At 35.0% G+C, this 22,941-nt stretch overlaps 1 protein-coding gene across 2 annotated transcripts in view; it reads right to left on the bottom strand.

The window, feature by feature from the left end:
• Positions 1–297: 297 nt before the first annotated feature.
• Positions 298–22,941, bottom strand: part of Golgin104 (coiled-coil domain-containing protein 186) — a 502,507-nt gene continuing 479,863 nt past the window's right edge. The window contains exons 16-17 of one of the 2 annotated variants that reach the window (XM_090392368.1): positions 14,490–14,639; positions 298–487 (exon numbers count right to left, since the gene is read on the bottom strand). In XM_090392368.1, the coding sequence (XP_090248494.1) occupies positions 392–487; positions 14,490–14,639 (246 nt within the window). In that variant the 3' untranslated portion in view covers positions 298–391. Of the gene's footprint in view, positions 488–14,489; positions 14,640–22,941 lie in introns of those variants that run through there. The other variant, XM_090392369.1, reaches the window with a different exon arrangement.

Below are 22,941 nucleotides of genomic sequence, written 5' to 3' on the forward strand. Positions count from 1 at the left end.
AAAGTATGGCTTATAAAAAAAAGTATAATTTATAATAGTATGCACTGCTATTGGAATTAAGTTTAGTAAGTTCAAGTGTAATTCTTTTTTGTGATCAGGTGATTTTTAAACTAATTTGACTGTTTCTTTCAATTATGGTTCTGTGGAGCAATATGTGGCTACCAGCTATATATGGGATAATATAATGTATGAGCTAATATAAGATATTATATTAGTCACATACAGCCACAGATATGAAATGCAGTGATTCCAGCACATTTAACTACCGGCAAAACAAATGACATAAATATTATAAATTTTAATATAATAAATACAAAAGTATTTTTCTGTACAATAACTGGGCTGTCCAAAAAAGACGACAAGAACACTTATTACTCTAAAATAAATAATATCACTTTCCATTCCGATTTCTTTGCAACTGATTATATAGCTCTGATCTTTCTTTAGTTAACCGGGAAATTTCTTCTCCTAAGGTGTTGATATTTTCCTGAATAAAAACAATTAAAAAACTGCATAAAATGTGTCAGTGTGTATATATATATATATAAAGTAACACTATAATTTACAATTTGGTTCAAGGTTGAAATTTCAAGTTTATTACTTGGTCAGACTATAATAAATTTAGTTTAATCCTTTATCCAAGTGTGTGCAAACAAAGTTTGTGCTTGAAAGTATCTTCAGGACTGGGGTAAAGTGGTACAACACCAGGCAACTCCTTGCAAAGGTGGAGCAAGCTACCAACACTCCTATCTCAGTATCTCCCATAATGCAAAACACATCTCCTTGCAGATATGTATAATGTTATGCATTAAGGGAAGGGCCACTACCCAGACTAGTTTCGACCTTTATTCAGGTCTCTTCAGTGGGAGCCAGGCCCAAGTGGAGATACCAGCAGAAACGTTAGCAAGGTCATCTCCTCCTATAGGAGCTGCCAAACGGTGTGCCACCTTTTTATTAACCTCCCAAACAGCTAGGACGTCTATAGACGTCCAGCTAAATCTGGATAGCCCACCTGTTGAAAGAACCTGGATAAGAAGCGTAATTTGACTGTCATGTCCATTAGAAAGTGTGATAAACCTCATGCTGAAGAGAACAGTTAATCGGATTATCTCGTGTTCGCAGCTGCCTCTCAGTTGCCTATAACATGAAACGCACTTCCTTGTTCCATGCTGGGTAACTGGATTTTAGTTATATAGGATAGACTAAAAATAGAGAAATTATTTATATTTTTGTTTTCTCTTTTTATTGTACAATATAATTTTAATGTCTGGACAAAATAAAGATCTCGTATAATTTGTTCACTTAAATATTGCCTTACCTTGGAGAACCAATTTAATTTTTTATTTTTTTGTGCTAATTATTTTCTAATTGCTTACTAGACAAAAAAATTTTCTTTGTTCTCGAAGAAAGTAATTCACAATAATTATTTGAAATATTCTTTTAAAAAAAGAAAAGAAAACCGGCTGCCGACGTTCCAGTTTATATTATTTTTATTTTTGTACAAAACCATTGAAATCGAAGAATACTTCACAGATTTCCTTTAGGACAGGCTTGAGCAACTTTGCTTTATAGAGAATAACATGAAATTCTTTAATATCACTAAATGTTTTCTTTATATAGTGATCTACTGTTCTTTGTATACTTTCGCTTTCTTGGTTTCCTTGTATAATTGGTCATTACAAAATGAAATTAACAGTTATGATTTAAATTTATATTTTCTGCATAATTCAGATATTTTATTCTCCAATTTTTAAAGTAAGTGATACATTTGCTTATTTTTATCATTCAAAATATGTATATCAAATGTGAAATTTCATTTCCTTTCACAATAGAATTGAACTTTATTTCGCCTCTGATAGTTTAACCCCCCACCCCGTTGCATTACTATCCCACACCTGAAAACTGTTATGAAACATAGGTAGTTTTTATTTAATTCGTTATTTTTCTCTAGTAATTGTTCCACATAACTTTAATTTTTTGATACTGAAACTATGTGGTGATTATTATAAATTAGCAAATTATAAATCAGAAAATATACATATTATTTCCTGATTAATATAAATCAGGAAATTATGTGATATTCAGATATAGGCGAAATTAATATTTAAAATCACTGTCATCCTTCAAATGTAATATCAGAATAAAGAAAGTGGAAAACCAAACAAGAAATTTCTGCCTGTAAAATATTCAGATATTGCTTGAGGCTCTTTAGTGTGCTGCATGTTCTATTGTTCTGCTTCTCAGTGGGGGTTAGTAATCTCCATTAGCTTTGAGCTGGGCAGAAAAGAATAATTAGTAAGCATACCCAAGACACAATTCATTTACAAGATGGCAAGCAGCAACAGCAGTAGCAGTGACACTCATGGGAAGAAAAGAAAACTTTGTGGGATGCAGAAAAGTTGGAGCCTTCGCCTTTCGAGCAGCTCTTGTTCTACCGATGAGGAGAGAAATCTTTCTGCTTGGAAGAAATGCCTGTACTTTAGATATGTCTTCGTGCAGAAAATGGGTGATCGCCACTGAATGTACACCAGCTTGTCCACGATTTCCCTTCATAGGTAAGCCAGGAATTACTGAAGACTTTGACTCCAGTAATATTTTAAGCTCTTTCTGTCTATTTTTAAACGATGATATTCTTTCCTTCATAGTGGAACAGACTAACCTTTATGCTTGCCAACAACATCAGCAAGTTGAGTACAGTCCACATTCTGGCAGTAAACTTTGGAGCCCAATAGATATCAACATGGTCCTTACATTTATAGCACTCTTGATTGTGCAAGTTATCGTGAAAAAGCCCGCTCTCGAAATGTATTGGTCTACAGACTGGATTCTGAACACGCCAATGTTTTCGTGATGTTATGACTGAAAAACAATTCACTCTCATCATGAAGTATTTGCATTTTCAGAATAATGAGGAATACGATCAGGCAACACATCCTTGCCCAGTCCTCAACAAAATTTATGATTTTCTGATGATAATCCATCAGAAATGTAGATCACTCTACATTCCTGAGAAAGACTTGAGTATCGATGAAAGCCTTATGCCAATCAAAGGTAGACTGAAATGTAAGCAGTATATTCCCAAAAAGAAAGCGAAGTATGGAGTAAAATTTTTTATGCTTTGCGAATCGGAAAGTGGATACCTTTGGGATTTCAAACCTTATACGGGAAAGCAAACTGTAATCGAGCATGATAAATATTCGGATCTCCCCTTGTCGATGCGTGCAGTAATGCAGTTACCAGACCCTTTACTGGGGAAAGGTTACTGCATTACAATGGAAAATTACAATATGTTTGTCTACCATAACATATCCTGAACTCGCTGATTTGCTTTTACAGCATCGTACAGATAGTTATGGTACTGTAAATGCAAAAAAGCAAGATATGCCTCCAGATCTGGCTTCAGGAAAGCTATCGAAGGGGGAAATCCGAGCTTATCAGCGAGGGAAAGTCTTTGCACTAAGTTGGAAAGACAAAAAAGATGTTTTTCTGCTGTCTTCCCTGCACAATCCATCAACGGAATCCGTGGAGAAGCATGGTTTGAAGAAAGAAAAACCCATTGCTGTGTGTGCATACAACGACACTATGGGTGGAGTCGACAGGTGCGATCAGCAGCTATCATTCTACTCTGTAATGAGGAAACAGCATAAAAAATATTACAAAAAAGTGTTTGGACATGTATTAGATTTTGTTATTTGGAACAGTGTCCTCCTGCACAAGAAAAATTGTTTGTCTACCATAACATATCTAGAATACAGAATAGAAATTGCGAAAGCATTGCTGCATGCACGTGCGCCTTCTTCAGCAAGCAGAAAAACAGGAAATCCTGCCAGACATCTGAGGTTGAACGCTGCTAACTCCAACCATTATCCCGAAAATCTACCACCAATGGCTAATAAAAAAAAACCTGCATCAAATGTTATGTATGTAATAAAAAAAAATATCAGAAAGGAAACAAAAATCTGGTGCCCTGAATGTAAAACTGCTTTGTGTGTTTACCCTTGCTTCAAGGTGTTCCACACTGTTCAAGAATTTTAAATTCTGAACAGCATGAAATAAAAAATGTTTGTTTTCAAGGCCATCAAAACAGTCCTTTTCAGGACTACAAATATTGATAGAGGGATACCTGAATGTACTGTTTCCTTTTCATCTTGAAGGCTAATTTTTAAGTTCTTTTTTATGACACAGAATGATATTTTCGAAGGAATAAAATATAAGAGGAACTGGAATACTCTTTCCAGTTCCAGAGGAACTGGAAAGAGTATTCCAGGTAAAGTATTTCACCAAATCAATAAAAAATAATGAAATAAAATCTACCCTATATATATATATATATATATATATATATATATATAAAATGATAAGCCTTTTTATGTCATGTTTTTTGAAACGTTTTGAAACTCAGGGGATACCCTGAGTGTCGAGTCATCATAATTCAGGGGTGGAACCTCCTTTCGAGTTATCACAATTGAAGGAGAACTGGCCTACCAGACCGGAACACGGGGGGTTGGGCATAGCCCCCCAAGTTAATAAATGAAATATATAAATAATAACGGGAACATTTTCACCTTGCCAACACTCAACATTGATGTGATATGGGTTCCAAATTTCTTGTTTCGGGGATATATATATATATATATATATATATATATATATATATATATATATATATATATATATATATATATTACAACGTTTTGTAATAAAAATTTCTGCAACAATGAAGTTTGACATAATCAACAATATTATTACTACCTTATTTCTGTTTCTCGTGTGGGAGAAAAACAGTAAAATGTCACTCTTATAATTATATGAGATGTTATAATGGCAAAAATAGTAAGAAAAAAAAGTCATTTGCATTTTCTTTTCAAAACACAAAGAAAGCACATTGTAAATTCAGCCAGTGGAAAAGAAAATACTACATATTTTTCTTCTGTTATCTGATTTTTTTTTCTTGTAGTACAAAGAAGAAATCACTGCATATAACATGGAGTCTGCAGGAGGGAAAAAATCTGGAAATTGGTTACATTATAACGAATAGAGAAATCATGTCAGGAAAATTATTCACGTAAGATTCTAATCTCAGCAGACATAACATTTTCTTCTAGATTAGATAACCAAAGTAACCGAACCTTTGCTACTATTTTACACTAAAATGAATGGATATGTTCCCCAAGTGATTTACGTTTGTAACAGCTGTCTTACGAACTATTTATGAAATAAATTATCTGAAATATCCGTAGATTGATTAGGTCTATACCCCCCCCCCCAAAAAAAAAGAAGATTATGAAACGCATATGCACCTTTTCTTTGAAAATAATTCAAATCCTCTTTTTCAAGATAATTGTATGATTTAATTTCTAATTTTTGATAATAAAAGTGAAACTGATCATTATAAATTAAGCAATTATTTTGGCATAAATAATGTATAAGCATGTAAACGAAATGTCAGTATTTCTGTTAGGATATAGATAATCAACAATCGAAAAGGAAACAAGCCATTCTTGACATATTCTGCACTACAGTCTGAGGCACTTTAATGTTCTCCCCTTTCTTCTCAATAGCACTGAGAGTAATAAGCCTTCAACTTTTCTTCCAGCTAAGAGGATATTACCAAGTATTTATAAGACGTAGATTATTTTAGAAATAGCTTCCAGCAGCAGAAGAAGTAATATTTAGATTTTTTTAAAGAAAAACAAACAAAAATAATACTACTGAACTTTCTTTTGTGTGGTATGCATATAAACAATTTTGCATGGTGAAAATATAGCATATTATCTCTAAAATTTCACATAATTTCAGCAGAAAGTAGAACAGCTGGTTTTAGATTGCAAATAAATAGAACAGAATTAGAAGCTTCACAGTACAATCTGATTGCCGTATATCTTTTGTCAAAACGGTAAAATGAAGTAATTGATTTTGAATACTGTCTAGAAAAGCTTTCAAACCTGCATAGAAATTTAGAGTAGTTATGCAATTGAGTTCCAGGAGAGGATAAGGAGGTGGGGGGGGGAAGCATTAGAAAATCTTCAAAATGAGCAAAAATTTTGAATCATTCCATATATGATATTTTTCACATTATATTTTCAACATATCTACGAGGATATGCACTAGATATTATCGTAATATGCATAATACAAATAAATAAATAAATGACGAAGGCAAAGAATTTGCTAAAATATCATTGGATATAAATTTTTGATACCAAAAAGACACAATCGGAAACTGATATCAAAATTGATATATAAGCTCAGCTCTTTACTTTATGCAGATGATGCTATACTGTTAAATAAATCCATTACAAGTGAGCAGGATACCCTAACAAGACTGAATAACTTCTGTCTTACAGCTCAAATATAGACTATGTATAGCTACATAATGTTATATTTCATAAGACTTTTCTTTCGGCCCTTTGTCATATGCCTTTTCCAGCTCTACAAAACTCAAACACATTCTTTTTATACTCACATGATTTCTCAACTACTTGTCTTAAAGTGAAAATTTGATCCCAACAATCTATTTGGCCTGAACCCAGCTGCTTCTCTTCCACAAATTTTCTTAACCTCTTCTCAAGTATGCTTACCTAAAATCTTACTTGGAACTCTTAGTAGGAAATTCCTCTGTAACTCTCACATTCAGTTTTATTTTCCTTTTTTACAGATGGATACTATGAGAGCTCTACTCCAATTATCTGGAATTTGCCCCTGTGAACAGGGCATCTGAATTATGCAGTATAGCTACTGTAAATCTTTTATACCGCCATGTATGAGCATTTCTGGTCAAATATCATCTACTCCAGGTGCCTTTCTACACTTCAGATGTTTGATAGTTTTTCTATCTCAAATATTGATATGTATTCCCCCCCCCCCCCGATTGCATTCTTCTTGATTGTTTTCTATCGCTGTTCTCACTTGTTTCATTCAGTAATCTTTTAAAGTAGTTACTCCAGACATCTAGACTATCTTTATGTTTAGTTTTCATGTTACCTTTGCCATTTCTAATTTCTTTTACAGTAATCTTTCCTTGATTTCTAAGCTTTTTTTTCTATAGTTGCGAAAGCATTTTGCCACCTTCTTGATATTTATCTTCTATATTCTTCCTAATGTTTTCCCATGAATTTTGTTTAATTACTTTTACATACCACTTTTTTCATATACACTCAATTCTCTATTTACACAGCAGATTGGTTCCAGAAAAAACCACGCAAAAAAGAATACAGTGCATATGAAAAAATAGAAGAACGGTTCCGGATGTGAAACCCTGATATGAACAATAAGTTATTTTCAAACAAAACATATGAAAATCATTGAATAAAACTCTATTTCGTTTTAATGGAATATTTTTTTTAATTTTAAATGAAAAAGCCCAAATACATCCGCACATATGGTTATTAGTGAAATTTTATTCGGCATCACTTTCTGGCAGTAGCTGTATTCTTTTGTGTGAGACTGGAATTAAATCATTTCCATCACTTGAAACACAGGCTGTCCTGTTCATACAAAGGTGAAACATTTTCTTCAGTAAAAGGAACTAAATTAGCACCAATTTCCAATAATTCTGAAGGTTAATTTTTTTTTTATTTTTTTATCATGAACTTTTTCTTTGAGATCCTGTTTTGACTAGATCTTTGTATAATTCTTTATATCACACCATACATGACTTCAATTCACATTTAAACTGTTCAGCTCGTTCAGTTTTGGATCATGTGTAAGAAAACGATCTAACAGATAAGCTTAGATGTTGATGGTTATTCATGACTTATTTTTCACGGTATTAACAACACCACACACACACTTTTATCACAAAGTGTGCGTGGTGTCTATAAGTGGTACATTGGTAAATAAGAAGGTGACATCGAAACTAACCATTATGTCTGAATCTTTTAGGATTAGATTTTTAACCAGTGTTTTGAAATGGAATGAATTTTTTACAAAAGTAGAGGAGTTGCCAGTAAAGGGGGGGGCAAGCGACTTGGCTAAATGCCTGGCCAGTTTATATGTGGGACTATCTATGCTATCAACTATGGGGCGTAGGGGAATATTAGTTTTGTGGATTTTTGGTAATCCATAAATACGGGGTGGTTTAACATGAATTGGTTTTATTTTCCTGATGATTTATTTGGGCCATTATGTCACTTTTTTCTTTTGGGACATCGTAGGGTCTCGATGTATAATTTGATATGTGGAACTGTCACATATGAGATCTTGCATTTTTCTGTTATACTCTTCTTTATTCATGATAACTGTTGCATTTCCTTTATCGGCTTTTGTAATAATAATATTTTTATTATTATATAACTTTTTTAGGGTAGTTATTTGCTTACGTGGCATATTGCTTTTTGGAGGCTTAGCCTTGTTTATAATACTTGCTATATCTAGTCGCACGTTATTGGCCATTGCTGGCGGAAGATCGTGGATACCCTGTTCTACTTTCATCATAATTTCTAGTTTAGGAATTTGTTTGGGTGTAACGGCAAAGTTATGTCCTAGACTGACAGCATTCTTGGCCTATTCAGTGAGTGTTTCCGACGATAGGTTTACAACCACGTGGTCTCGTCGAAGTTGCGGTCGGGACTTCGTATGTTGGCGCTGTTGTAGGAGTTCATATTTCTTTAGGTGTTTGCTTTTTACTTTTGTGAATTCTTTTTTTGCTGCAACTTCGGAGATGTGCTGTAGGACAGTCCATATTTGAGGATTTAACAGGTTGAATAGTTCTTGTTGTAGAGCTGTTTAGCTTACTAAGCTCTACGTCACCTCCTTATTTACCAATGTACCACTTATAGACACTCTTGACTTAATCAAGTCTAAATTTCCCCCAGATATTTTTGAATTATTTCAATTTACCATGAATACAGGTTACTTTACATGGGGAGGAAAATTCTACAAACAGATTAATGGTACTACTATGGGTTCCCCCTCTCTCCCCCGTTAGCAAATTTTTACATGGAACACTTTGAAAACAAAGTACTTACCACAGCTACATACAAGCCACAAGTGTGGTTACGCTATGTAGATGATGTGTTTGCCATCTGGCCCCATGGACAAGACACTTTGGATGCTTTTGTCATCTACCTAAACAGCCAACACCCCAAAATTCACTTCACAGTAGAAAAAGAATCAAATAACTGTTTACCATTTCTTGATACATTAGTCACCCGCCTTTCAGATGGATCACTATCTTTTTCTATTTACAGAAAGCCTACACACACAGGAAGATACCTACATAAACAATCACATCATCATCCAGTCCAACAGTACGACATTTTAAAAACACTTACACACAGAGCCATTTGTTTTAACGATACAGCTCTGACCACCGAACTCCAATATCTGCGCCATATGTTCTTAGCCAACGGCTACAATCCCTACAAAATAATTAAAATACTACATAGGCCCATTACTCTGCCCTCCCCTAATACACAAGAATACGACATGACAATTTCTATTTCCTATATCAGAAGTACATCGGAAAAGATAGCCAAAGTATTGTTGAAACAAGGCCTTCACACCACTTTCAAACCTCATGTCAAGCTGGCAACTCTGATCCACTCGCCTAAGGATAAACTTCACCCTTTAGCACACCCAGGAGTGTATGAAGTGCCTTGTGACTGTGACTTGTCTATTATGGGCAAACAGGAAGATCAGTGAACATCTGCCTGGAAGAACATGAAAGATACATTCGCTACTATTACTATGGCAAGTCGGGACTGGCAGACCCCGCTTTGGACACTCCTTCACAGAGGATTAGATGGAGGAAAACGAATGTGCTATTTAGGAGTCGTTATAGATCCGAAAGATTATTTTTGGAGTCAGCAATGGCTTTGGAGAATTCTCCCAACCTTAACAAATATGGTTGCATTAATTTGTCAAAAATTTGGGAAACGGTTATCCTAAGAAAAACTCCTGGATAGCTACTGTTTTTTTTTTTTTTCGTTAGAGGGCACCAAAAAAAAGGACTTGAGATCTTTTGTCTTTTACAATTATATTGTTTCACTCACTCACTGTCGCATTTACAAGTGTGTTGTGCTCTGATGATGCTGACTTGAAAATCAGCGAAATATAAGAGTTAATAAAACATCTTTGTGATAAAAGTGTGTGTGTGTTTTAATACCGTGAAAAATAAGTCATGAATGTAAGAAAACGACTTTGCAATTTACTAGCCATTTGAAACCCTTCTTTAATTAATCCTGCAGTGAGTGGAATCTCTTCATCATCATCACCACTTTTTTCTTTTTCATCGAGATCTCAAGGACAGCTTCTATTATTTTGTCTTCACTAATAATCTGAGCAAATTCACATCACTAGGGCCTTTTCCATCTTCACTTTTATGTTTCTCATATACGATGACGACTTGGCACCTAATTTTATTCCATAAAGAAGAGATTTTCTAATGGCCTCTTCATTTTCTTCAATCATTCTCACGGTAGCTTTGTTCAATCCAAAATATGCTGAATTTGGATCTTAGTTTCTAAAGAAATAGCTTTTCTTTTCTCCTTCTGTCTAACTGGATTATCTGACATCATGATTAATGGGGTAATGTTACGACAATATCTGAAAATAATAATTAATTTTACTAATTTGATATTACGCACACAAAACTTCTAATACATACCCGTATAACTCTATTGCACGAACACTTTTTATACTACTTTTTGGTATTTGGCCATCCTTTTATCTATATAACCAGTTTCATATCCATCCCCCATTTATTGCAATTTGCATAACATAATTCCTTATGGTATCCTGTCAAATGCCTTTGCAAAATCGAAAAGTATCATAGTAGAGTCATTCTCTTTATCCAATTCAGTTGTAACTATCATAAAAATTCAGTAGATTACTAAGGCATGAATGACTGATCCTTCACAAAGCCATGCTGCCCCTTGTAGAGTATCATATTTTCATCCACCCATTCCTAAATTCTCTTTTTGGCCATCTTTTCCAGAACTTTTATCACTTCTCCTGAGATACAAATTGGTCTATAATTTGCTACCACAGACTTAGTTCTGTCTTTATGAAAATAATTATCTTTCCTCCTTCAACTTTCCTGAAATTACATTAAACAGTCTAGTCATTAGTCATTAATATTAGTATTCGTCATTAGACATTAAACAGCCTAATTACATTAAAAAGCATCACCAGTTCTCCTGTTCATTCTCATAAAACGTGAGTCAATACCTCATCCAATCCCCACAGCTGTATTTGCATTCAGATTCTACAATATACTAGATATCTCTGATTCTTCAAGATCTGTTCTCACATCAGACTCTGTCATAATGATATCTTAACTTGAATGAGATACCCTTACAAAACCCAACAATTTCATCTGCCTCCATTACCTCTCTACCATCTGTGCTCATTAAATGTTGAAAGTTTATTTTTCACTTGGTCAGACTATAATAAATTTAGTTGAATCCTTTATCCAAGTGTATGCAAACAAAGTTTGCGCCTGAAAGTATCTTCAGGTCTGGGATAAAGTGGTACAACACTGGGCAACTCCTTGCAAAGGTGGAGCAAGCTACCAACACTCCTATCTCAGTATCTCCCATAACGCAAAACACATCTCCTTGCAGATATGTATAATGTTATGCATTAAGGGAAGGGACACTAGCCTAGTTTTGACCTTTATTGAGGTCTCTTCAGTGGGAGCTAGGCCCAAGTGGAGATACCAGGCAGAAGCATTAGCAAGGTCATCTCCTATAGGATCTGCCAAATGGTGTGCCACCTTTTTATTAAATTACTCTGGATTTAGAGAAAGATGGTGAAAGTTTATTGATGACCTTGCTAATGCTTCTGCCTGGTATCTCCACTTGGGCCTAGCTCCCACTGAAGAGACCTAAATAAAGGTCGAAACTAGCCTGGGTAGTGGCCCTTCCCTTAATGCATAACATTATACATATCTGCAAGGAGATGTGTTTTGCATTATAGGAGATACTGAGATAGGAGTGTTGGTAGCTTGCTCCACCTTTGCAAGGAGTTGCCCGGTGTTGTACCACTTTACCCCAGTCCTGAAGATACTTTCAGGTGCAAACTTTGTTTGCACACACTTGGATAAAGGATTAAACTAAATTTATTAATGTGCTCATTAAAGTTATACTTCCATAGTCATTCTTCCTCCTACTTGCTACAAAAACTTTCTTTGGAACTTCCTTTCACCTGTTCAACTAATTTCTTCTCATTATTTGAATTTTTCCTCCTTACCATGCTGGTTACCTCTCTTGCCTGATCCTTGATCTGTTCATGAGTTAGCCAGCCACCTTTCTCCTTATATACCTTATGGAGGTAATAATAATCCTCTCCATAACATTTTCGTTGTTTGCAGCTCATGCTATATGATACTACTCATCCATTCAACTCTTACCCAATTTACCTTCCTGACCTTGTGTAAACAGTGTGCTACTGCTTCCTCCAAATATCCTTTGACTATCCCCCATGCACTGTGAACATCCCTTGCAGATCTTTATGCCATGGTACTGCTTCAAACTGCCTCCTAAGTGTATCATAATCACCTGCTTTATAGTTCCACACATATCCCTTCTTAACTGGAATTTCCACATTTCCCCATTCGGTGGCAATGTAGCCACCTGCGTTATGGACAGGTCTTCTGATCCTATAACTCTTGTACCCTCAGTCCCCACTGTCACATTCTGCTTCATGTAATTATCTCTCACCAAGTGTAAAAATTCCATGTGATCCTCCCTCCTTCAAATCTGTCTCTGAAGTTGAAGTTCTCCATAATAATTACTAGACTTGCACTCATTGTACTAATCTGCTGATGCATGTCTTCCAGAGATTATGTGAAAGACAGGCATCAGCATGTCTTCCACATAATCAGTCATCCCATAGCCTAAGAGTGCCTAATTTTATATTTTTGTCATATTATAGGAATCAATCTCACACTGGATTGACTCAAGAACTGCCATCTGCACGACTGACTCCTACTCTTGTTGGCTGCAATTCATCTGCTATCATCAACATTACCCCACTCCTGTCCTGTCTACTCTGTCTTCCTTGAAAATACTAAACCCTTCACATTCTATCCCTGTAACTACATCATCTGCTGTTAGTCAAGTCTCATTAATGCCATTAGTGTTTTGTAAGGTTTCACTAATCAATGCCCAAAATCCACTCTCTCTCTCTCTTGTTCCTAATACTTCTGGCATTAGTATATAGATACTGCAGCATCCCTTTAGGCACCCCAACCACCTTTACTTCATGAACTGACTATTCCACTCAATATTTTTGCTTCAGAGACTAGATTCTGCACTTGAGAGTCATTCTCACACTCATTTGCCTCATGGGTGCCTCCACACACACTTGTCTATGTCCACCCTAATTTCTTTAGTTTTCCTGACTTTGTGCTTCCACTCTTGGTGAACAAAGCTCTATCTAGACACCTAACTCCAAATCTATTCAATTACAGTCCATCAACACCGTACAAATTGTACAAGTATACAAATGTCCATCAAAATCAGGCCATAGGTCCACAAACGCTACATCAATCCTTCTGTACAACCTGTGTATTGATTCATTAGCGTCACCCTCCTTCTCAATTTGCCTCTATCATAGCGTGGTAGAGGCAAATTTCCGAACTTCACCATTTCACTCTTCTTTTTCACTTTTAACTTTTTCCCATCTTCCCTCATGCAATACTTCTCACCTCTCAGGTCATTGGATTCAATCAAAAAACAATTAATTCTTTCACCTTCCTTTTCTGTATTCTAACAGCATTACTAATATTATTAGTTTTCACACCAGGGAAACAAGGCTTTGTAGCACTTTCGTGAAGTACTCCCCTTATCACAGAATCATTGTAAAAAAATCATCTGCTCATGCTCTTTCTCTCTTCTTGGCTTCAAAGACCTCTTGATTTTTTCTGTTCTCACTTTGACTAATCTTTTGCTGATTCTACAGCCTTTCAATCTTGCACTTTGTCTTGTGAAGTACTATATGCAAGCAAACATTCTCCTGAACTTTCACCACCACCACAACTTCGACACATACTCTCTTACCACTACTTTCAATCATCTCATTTAAACTCTCTTTCACATTTCTTTCACGATCATTTAAACCTGGAATTTCATTGACTCTAATACTTTCTGTTTCAAGGCTTTCAGTACTAACTTCTGCTACTTCATTCTCTCGTTTCTGACAGTTGTTAAGACAGTTTACTTTATCAACCTATGATAGCAAACCGCTAATGGAGCTTAACAGTGAGCTTCTATCAACATCTGTAAACCGTTTCCTGAATTCCATAATATCATGAAGGAGATTACAGATGTTCAGAGTCTCGCTGTTAGATGCTGCATTAGTGATTTCCTATAGTGGCTTGACAGTAAATTGTCTTAAAGGAAATACACATTTTTACACTTATTACCTTTTTGGATGCATCACATTCATATAGTTTACTAGTTTGAAAGTAGTATTCAAAACACAGATGAGAATAAAGTGTGTATTCCAAATATTATTCATGATTTAAAAAACATGAAAATATACCTTCAGAGTAATATTTTTTAATAATGTATCTTCAAGGACTGCCTGAAGTTTCTGGTTGATTTCTAATGACAAATCAAGAGTCAAAAGGCTATCTGATTGCTGAGAACTGTACACAGATGCCATAATTCCACCACGTCTGGAGAGTTCTATCTGCATTAAATAAAGTAAAGTATAAGGATATAAGAATTTATTTATATGAAATAAACATAAATAAGTTCTTTAAGGGAATACAGACTGATTCATATAGAGCGGAAACTTAAAAGTCTGCATGCATACATATTTTCATGGATTGTTTGTTGTTACTGTAGAAAGTTTTTTCACTTGGCTATGAATTAAATTAAGGTTGCTAAGACTTACTAAGACAATTAACATTAATTGCCTTAGTAAGTCTAGTAATTATAGTAATTATATTAATAGTTTGCATTATATCAGTTTTAGTTTCATTATTATCTTGCCATAAATTTTAGAAGTCAACAAAAGTAGAACAAAAACAAAGGTTCTTCTTTGTTTTTGTTCTACTTTTGTTCCAAAATGTTCTATTGCTGCATTTATTAAAATGGTTTTTAAAATCATTCTATTCTATATCACTACTTTCATTTATTTGTCTTAGTTTATCATTTAATATGCCATCAAAAAAGTTAAATTCCAACTTTTGGATTTCTTTGCTTTGATTTAAATTATACTTGACAATAAATTATTATTATCTGAGACCTCCAGGGAATCAAGGACTCATCGAGGGAGGCTATAAATCAACCAAATCACCTGTCATACCTTCCTCTAAATTCATTCACACTATATGCATTGACTATCCCTAAAGGCAAACTATTCCATTCAATGCTCTCAGGGAGAAAAACCTAACTCTTAACCCTTTCTTGACTGTGAACAAACTTAACTTCCATGGATGCCCCTGTGTTATCTCCCCACCTGCCATATAATGAAAAATTTCATCAGATGATATCCTATAACACCCATTCAAAAGTTTATAGACCCCTATCATATCACTCCTGTTTCTCCTGTTAACCAGAGTCTGCAATCCACATACAATCTGTCCTCATAATCTAAATCCCATAATCTGGATATAATCTTTGTAACTCTTCTTTGTACCCTTTCCACAGTTTTTTTATCCTCTTGGAAGCGGGAGACCAAATCTGTGCACAATAATCCAGGTGTAATCTTATCAAAGCCTTATAAAGAGGCAAATGACTTCCTTATCCTTACATTACAAGTTTTGCTTCAACATCGCAATTATCCTCTGAGTTGTATTTGCAAGTTTTGCTATGTGAACTTTGAACTTCAAATTCCTATCCACCAATATGCCAAGATCCCTTTGCCTCCTCAGTTTCTTGTAGCATAAACCTTGCTAATATAATATGCCACTGGAACTCTAATCATGCCTAAGTGCATAACTTTACACTTACTAACATTAAACTGAAGCCATTTTTGTTTGCCTAAATTTCCAGCTTATTCAAATCATTTTGTAAGTGCTGAATATCAGTAGCATCCCTGATTACCCTGCCTAAATATTTTCATGCAATTGTCAGAAAACAATTGCACATCTGATGTTAGACCCTGCCTGATGTCATTAATGTACAGATTGAACAATAATGACCCAAGGACTGAACCCTGAGGTACACTGGTCAAATCTGGCAGATTCACACTCACTGTATACCACTTTTTGATATCTGTCCGTCAACCATCTCCCTGATCCAAGTTGAGTTTATATTTCAATCCCATATTCTTTAGTTTATGCAACAGTCTTTCATGTGGCATCCTCTCAAAGCCTTAGAAAAATCCAACATTTCCATAGTGTACCCATTCCCTTTATCCAACTTGGCTGTAACATTGTTATAAATATGAGCAAATTGCTAAAACATGACCTTCCTTTAGTAAACCCATGCTGTTCCATGCAGTATAGCTTGTTTGTCTACCCATTTCTGTATGCAAGTTCTTATCAACCTCTCTAAAATCTTCACTACCACACTAGATACTGATAGGTCAGTAGTCAAACACATCAGTTTTTGCACCACCCTTGTACAATGGCACTATTATACATTATCATCATTATTATGTGACACCTTCAGGGAGTCCAAAGACTCATCGAGGGAGAGTGTGCCAACACCATCGAACGATTAAATCCCTTCCAACTACTAAACACACTCAAACTTGCTTAACTTTTTGTGTGAGCCATTAGGAGCAGAGGCTCTACCAATCGACAAACCTTTGCTGGCTTCCATCCCTGTGGTATCATTCCTGAGCTGAGACTCAAGTTTCCCTGACTCTCTGCATTAAGTCTCATACCAAGAAGTAATTTCTCCAGGCTCCTGATGCCAAATGGATTCAAGTGCAGGCCATCCTTCTTATACAAGTCTTTTCTGCCATCAAACGAAATTTGGGTAGCATTCCTACAATTTTTACTCTCTCATTTCTTGAAAAAAACACCTTTCATATCTTCTCTCATACTATATTTTTCACTATTAAAATTATTAGTACCTACCAGAACTATCACCTCTTTTACTTTTCTTTTTTTTTGCTTTTCAATTACACTTGTCCTATTTTTAACTTTCATCCCCAGGAAACTAGAAGTGGTGACTCCCTTGACAAGTGCAAATTTTAAGATTGAGTCACCATACCATATCACCTCTTTTTTTCTTAAATTTTAACTTACTCATATTCTTGTTTATATAAATGAAATTGTTTAATCTATTTAATCCTTTATCCAAATGTAAGCAAACAAAGTCACAAAGATATACTTCATCGTAAACTTGAATAAAGGATTAAAAAATAATATATTTTCTTGTCAAGTATAATTTACTTTGTAATCAACTGAAAATAACTTTCTGTAACTAGGCCTGCCTGGTTGGCCGAGCGGTTAGCGTATCCGCTCTCCAACCAAAAGGCTGTGGGTTCGAATCCTGCTGTGGGCATGGATGTTTGTAATTGTCTGTGGACATACTAGTGGTGATGGCAGGCAGTAGATGGCACAGTTGAGGTCAGTTGTAGTTAGTGGATTGAGTGGTGGAGACAAAGAGATGTAGAGTAGGTGTTCTCCCTCGATGACTCGAACTCCCTGGAGGTATCACATAATAATAATAAAATAACTACCTCTGCTTTGATATGGTTAATTTTAAATTATCTTTGGGGGAAGAGGGGTAGTCTCTATTTTTCTTGCAATAGATTTGACCTGATTCTATTTCTGCACCTCTGCTATCTATCATGTTAGCAATTTTCCTATTCATCATTATATAGTCAATATATGTTTGTTTCCTCAAATTAATTTATAACAATCTTTATGCTGGAAAAGAAAAGTGTTAGTAATTTAAATCCTCATACTTCTCATTTTCTTTATACCCTCTTTTACCTTGCAGTGTCGAGGGTTTATTAATCATCGGACCTCAAACCGTCCACAGGATAAGGTAGGCAGCCCCTACGCCCCAGTGTATCCTATGTCCTGTAGTGCTGAGTTCTCAAGGCCGGTTTGCTTGCTTTGCAGGATGAAAATCCCCAGGATAAACTGAGGAAAAAACCCTGCTATCCACGCCCAAGACCAGCTAACTTGGCTATGGCTGAGGAAGATCCTTCAGCTCCTCATGTTGCTGACGGGAATCGAACCTAGAACACTCCTTTCCCAGGCATATGGTTGCGAAGCGCATAGCCACTAGGCTAACCGCACTTGAAGCTTCTAAGTTTGCATCCATTTTTATCATATGTGGTGTATCACCATTTGCTCTTATATTTGTACTATACTTGTATCAAAAGAAATTCACCCTTCTCTGGCATCAAAATCTCCTCTTATTAAAAAATAGCTAAAGTCACAAAACCATGTTTTATTTGTAATATTAGTTGTAGAATTTTCTTTATACAGTATTTATGTTTTAACTGATTTATAAGATGGCATTATTACTCCTGCTTTTGCTCTTTCTTCATTTTTGTATGCAATAGATAGAGATTATCTGCTTCATACAAACCTTTGTTTTTTTTTCTCTGTTTCAGTTATTACTGCCAATTTGATAATGCTTCTGAAAATCAAAGCAACCAAACATTATGAAGTTAATTTCCACTGACCTGCCTGAGTCATTTTCTGGAGCGAGAGTTCGATTTGACAGTGGGAATTTAGCTGGGTTAGTCACCAGACATCCTCACCCTAGTTTGATGGTGGGGCTGTGCAAACTCACTTCTGGTGTGTATTGCAAGACATTTTACTTTATGAATGGTAATAACCTCTTATGGCTGGTTGCTGCCATTGGCAATGAGACTCTTCTGCAACCAGTCCAAGGTATCTCATCCTGCCATAATGAAGACCAACTCCTTAAGCACTTGTCAGAGAATACTGTGTGTAGCTCTAAACAGTCTCCTTCTCTTGTCTGTGCATGACCAGACTTCTGTTTGAGATGGTTGCTGAAGCTCCAGAGTTCTTTGCATGTAGATCAGAGCGGGACAAGAGAGTAGAGGTTAGGTGACTCTTCTTGAGAGGAACATATATTTTTTGTGCATTCTTTGAACTCTGCACACAGAGACTAATTGCAAAAGATGCAGGATCCTATTTGGTGCCTTCTGTCAGCTTATGATCTCACAATAATTTGTGAGATCATAAGATTTGGTAAAGTGAGGTAGTTATCAGGTTAGTAAACACATTTCAATGTTTTTACATGAATATTTTTAGATCAACACAAAAATAATAATGAGATGTTAAAATTTCATATAAAATATACAGAACCAGATGTAATAACATGTGATTTTGTATGAGTGTATCTAGGTAAATATTTAAATATGTGAAATTAATGACAGAGAAGCATGACTGTATTATAAAAAATAATCAAACTATAAAATTTATATATTCTGTTGTTAAATTGACTTATTTCTTTAAATAGAATTTGTAGATACATTTATTTCATTTGTGAAAAAAATGTTACATGATAACCAGGTCAGCCATTTCACATTTAGAACTTGTTTACAAAACCAGAAATGCTGTTTCCATTTTCTTTTAGAAGAAAACTCTTTATCCATTTTATGAGTACAGGATGCCTATTAGTTGGGTGGTTCATTATACTGAATTTTCATAGACATCCGTCTTTAGAAGCAATTTTGTTGAAGCTTCCCCATTTTTTAAAGTAGTTTTACAAGGAACAAGGAAGAGTTTGAGCAGACAGTTAATGTCGAATTCTCAAGGACATCTAAATTTAGAAATGACTTCATTTGACACATGAAATTTATATAAAAATGGACTTAGAATTGGATTAGACTATTATTATTATTATTATTATTCCTGATACCTCTAAGGAGTCCGAAGACTCATCGCGGGAGACTATTCTGTGAGAAAATATTTATCCAGTGTTATATTTAAGCACATTTAATCAGGCAGCAGAATTCAAGACTTGAATGTTATTTCAAGTCTTGAATTCTGCTTTGTGTTGCTCATGCAAGAAAAAGAAGCATTATATGTGATTATGGTGTTTTTCTACTTGGAGGTATGGACACTATTTCTCTATGTATTAAATAGAATGAAAGTACATGTTTGACTTCAGAACACATTCATCTGTCATACAGACAAACAAGAATAAAGGTGTTATGTTTGTTGTATTAAGGTTTTTAAGAAGATTGTACTATTACCGGACAATGTTTCTGAAGTGTTATATGACTGTTATATATATTGCCAGGTTATTAACTTCTGAGATGGCATCTATAGACAAAATTTCTGTAAATCTTTATATATAATTCACATTTAAAGTAAGAATGAGCAAGAATGAGTTTGCAAAGGAAGTTTCATAATTTGTAATTTGTTTATGATTTATTGGTAAATAAGTAATTCACATGTTTTCTAAAAAAGGAGCCTGAAGTAGATAAATAGAAATTTGTCGAATGTTTATACATTTAAACTAAACATATTTGGTCGTTTTATAATTAAAATACAAACTTATTTATTACTGACCATTTACAAAACAAACTTACATTAGAGTCTACCAGACAAAAGTCTGGTTTTCTCAAGGCTTTTACGGAGACATAAAAACTAGTAAATGCAAATTGAAAGGAACATAAAAAACGTTGTAAACCAACTAGTAGCTAAGGTTACACATTCGCGTGACAGAGAGGACTTATTGTTCTTATTCATTATGACGCACACGTGTTTGTTGTAGACGTGTAATGTGATTGTAAAATTCGATGCAGCGTCATAAATTCTTACAATGTTTAATTGCATCGATTTTACAGGAGTCACGTCCGAAATTCAAAGAATTGTAAACTTGTATATATTAGATGTAAATAATAATATTAGCCCAGAAAAATTTACATGATACTGTAGATAGAAGATATATGAGTGTGTATTTCAAAAGAATATCCCTTAGAGAGCAGAAGTATGTTAGAATTACCTACATAAGTAATACAAAATGCCCATCTGTAGAGACACCGAGGAATTAAACATGCTAAAATGAAGTAAACAAGTATCTAAAAATAGAAGTTTAGGGGCATTTACCTTAGAGTTCGGAAATATATTTGATGTATCACTTGGTATAGGGTAGAATGGAAACCCATTGTAACCAAGGCAGTCTGACACCGCCGTCAAGGTCGATAGCAAAAGGGGGCAGTATACATCAGAAGCTGTTACACTATGCTGAAAAAGGGATTAAACTACACTTCAGGGAGATAGAAGTCGGAACTTTCTAGAAGGAAAGGAGTTAGCACGTGATAGGTACGGGGATCTCAGACCTTAATTCAAAGTTTGCGCGGAAATATCTGGGGTCGAAAAACTTCGTGCAGGGTCCTATGAGAGGCGAAATAAAAAGGTCAGGAATCGACTATCGTGCATTTGGGGACTTGATGCAAGGAGAAGAGGGGAGGTCGATCCATGGAATCCCGGATGAATTCATGGAGGGTAACCAGAGGCGAAACATTATAGAGCAAGTATCAGCTCAGGAACCAGATGACAAGGCTATGACCGTCAGACCGTACGTCCTAGCGCCTACAACGGCGAAAGATCGAGCTCCAGCCCCACGAAGAATTCCAGAGGAGAACACGGTTTCCATGATGCGTCCGAAGTGATAGAGCAAGCCTAAAAAAATAGAGGGGGGATCCAGAATAAGCCCGAAGAGAAGATACGACTAAGTGCAATTGTGCCTATGAAAGAATTAATGAGAGTTGAATTTTTTTGTTGAAAAACTTTCTCTTATTTATGATGTGGAGGACTGTTTTGGATAGACTGAATTCTTAGAACTGAAGGATGTAATAGATTGAAAACTTATTAGCATGGAGTGAATCTGCTTTTTAGAATAATTGAAAGAATATTAATGAAAGTGTAAGCTTACGTTGTATTGTGTTGAAATGATTTAAAAGAATTGATATGAAAATTATAGAATTTAGAATTTTTATGGTGTGAGAAGTTGGTTGCTAAGTGAATTTTAGAATTGGAGTTGCGAAAGTTAGAACTGGAGATTTTATTATCCAAAGCATGATAATTCCTAGATTGAAAATGGGCTGATAATTATTTGATACACAGAATTAATTGTTTGATGATTTACATCTTTGATGCTTATAACATGCCTAAGAGTTGTCCTATGTGATGTTTAATTTTGATGCTTAGCCTTGAGAGGAAATGATAGTAACATCGTTTAAATGTATACATTGTATTATTGTCTTAGTGTGAATAAATGTTTGTTTTATTCATAAGAAGTGCCGTCTGATCTTTTTAGCAACTGCACTGTTCTCAAATATAAAATCCGATCCTGTAAGCAGGAAAGAAATTAAGCCTTGGTACGAATTTTAAGTTAGGTGTTAGCCATGACTGTAATTAACTGTATAGAGGTGCTTTACTGGAGGTATAATTCATTTCTTATGCCAATTAGAGATTTTTAGTGGCACAGTCTGGAATAATCAAATAAATTTCTAGAAATCTCAAGTATAAGTATAATAAACTGAAAGTTGAGAAAAGGAATTAAGATTAACTGACTATATAGAAAGGTAACAGATAAGGATAAAGTATAATAAAGTTAACGAATGAAAATATAGAAGACAAGTCAAAAGAAATAGATAGAAATATTACAAAGGCACAGTAACATTAGTAAAACTTTATATTAAGGAACCTCAAAAATATTACATGATTACTGGCTAGCTGTAGTTCAGATTGATTTAGAGAGAGGATCAGGGTTTTCCACAAACTGTTTAGGATTGCACCCTGATTTCTGTTGAGGTTTCCACTGGTTATTAACACTATTGTGGCTTCCTTGAATAAACGATGTCTGTAGTCTTCATCCAGATATGGCATGGAGCTGTTTTGCCACTCTATCGTGTGGTTAGATGTACAGAAATGATGTGCTAAGCCAGAAGAGATACTTCTGTTGTGGTTTACATCACCAACATGTTCTTTTTGTCTGATTTCTAAACTCCGTGAAGTTTGTCCGATGTAAGCAAGACCACAGGAGCAAGGAATGCAATATACTCCTGGATATTTGTAGAAAGGCACCTT

Source organism: Typopeltis vanoorti, chromosome 5 (assembly GCF_054136105.1).
Source record: "Typopeltis vanoorti isolate ZY-2024b chromosome 5, IOZ_Tvanoo_1.0, whole genome shotgun sequence".
Lineage (NCBI taxonomy): Eukaryota > Metazoa > Arthropoda > Arachnida > Uropygi > Thelyphonidae > Typopeltis > Typopeltis vanoorti.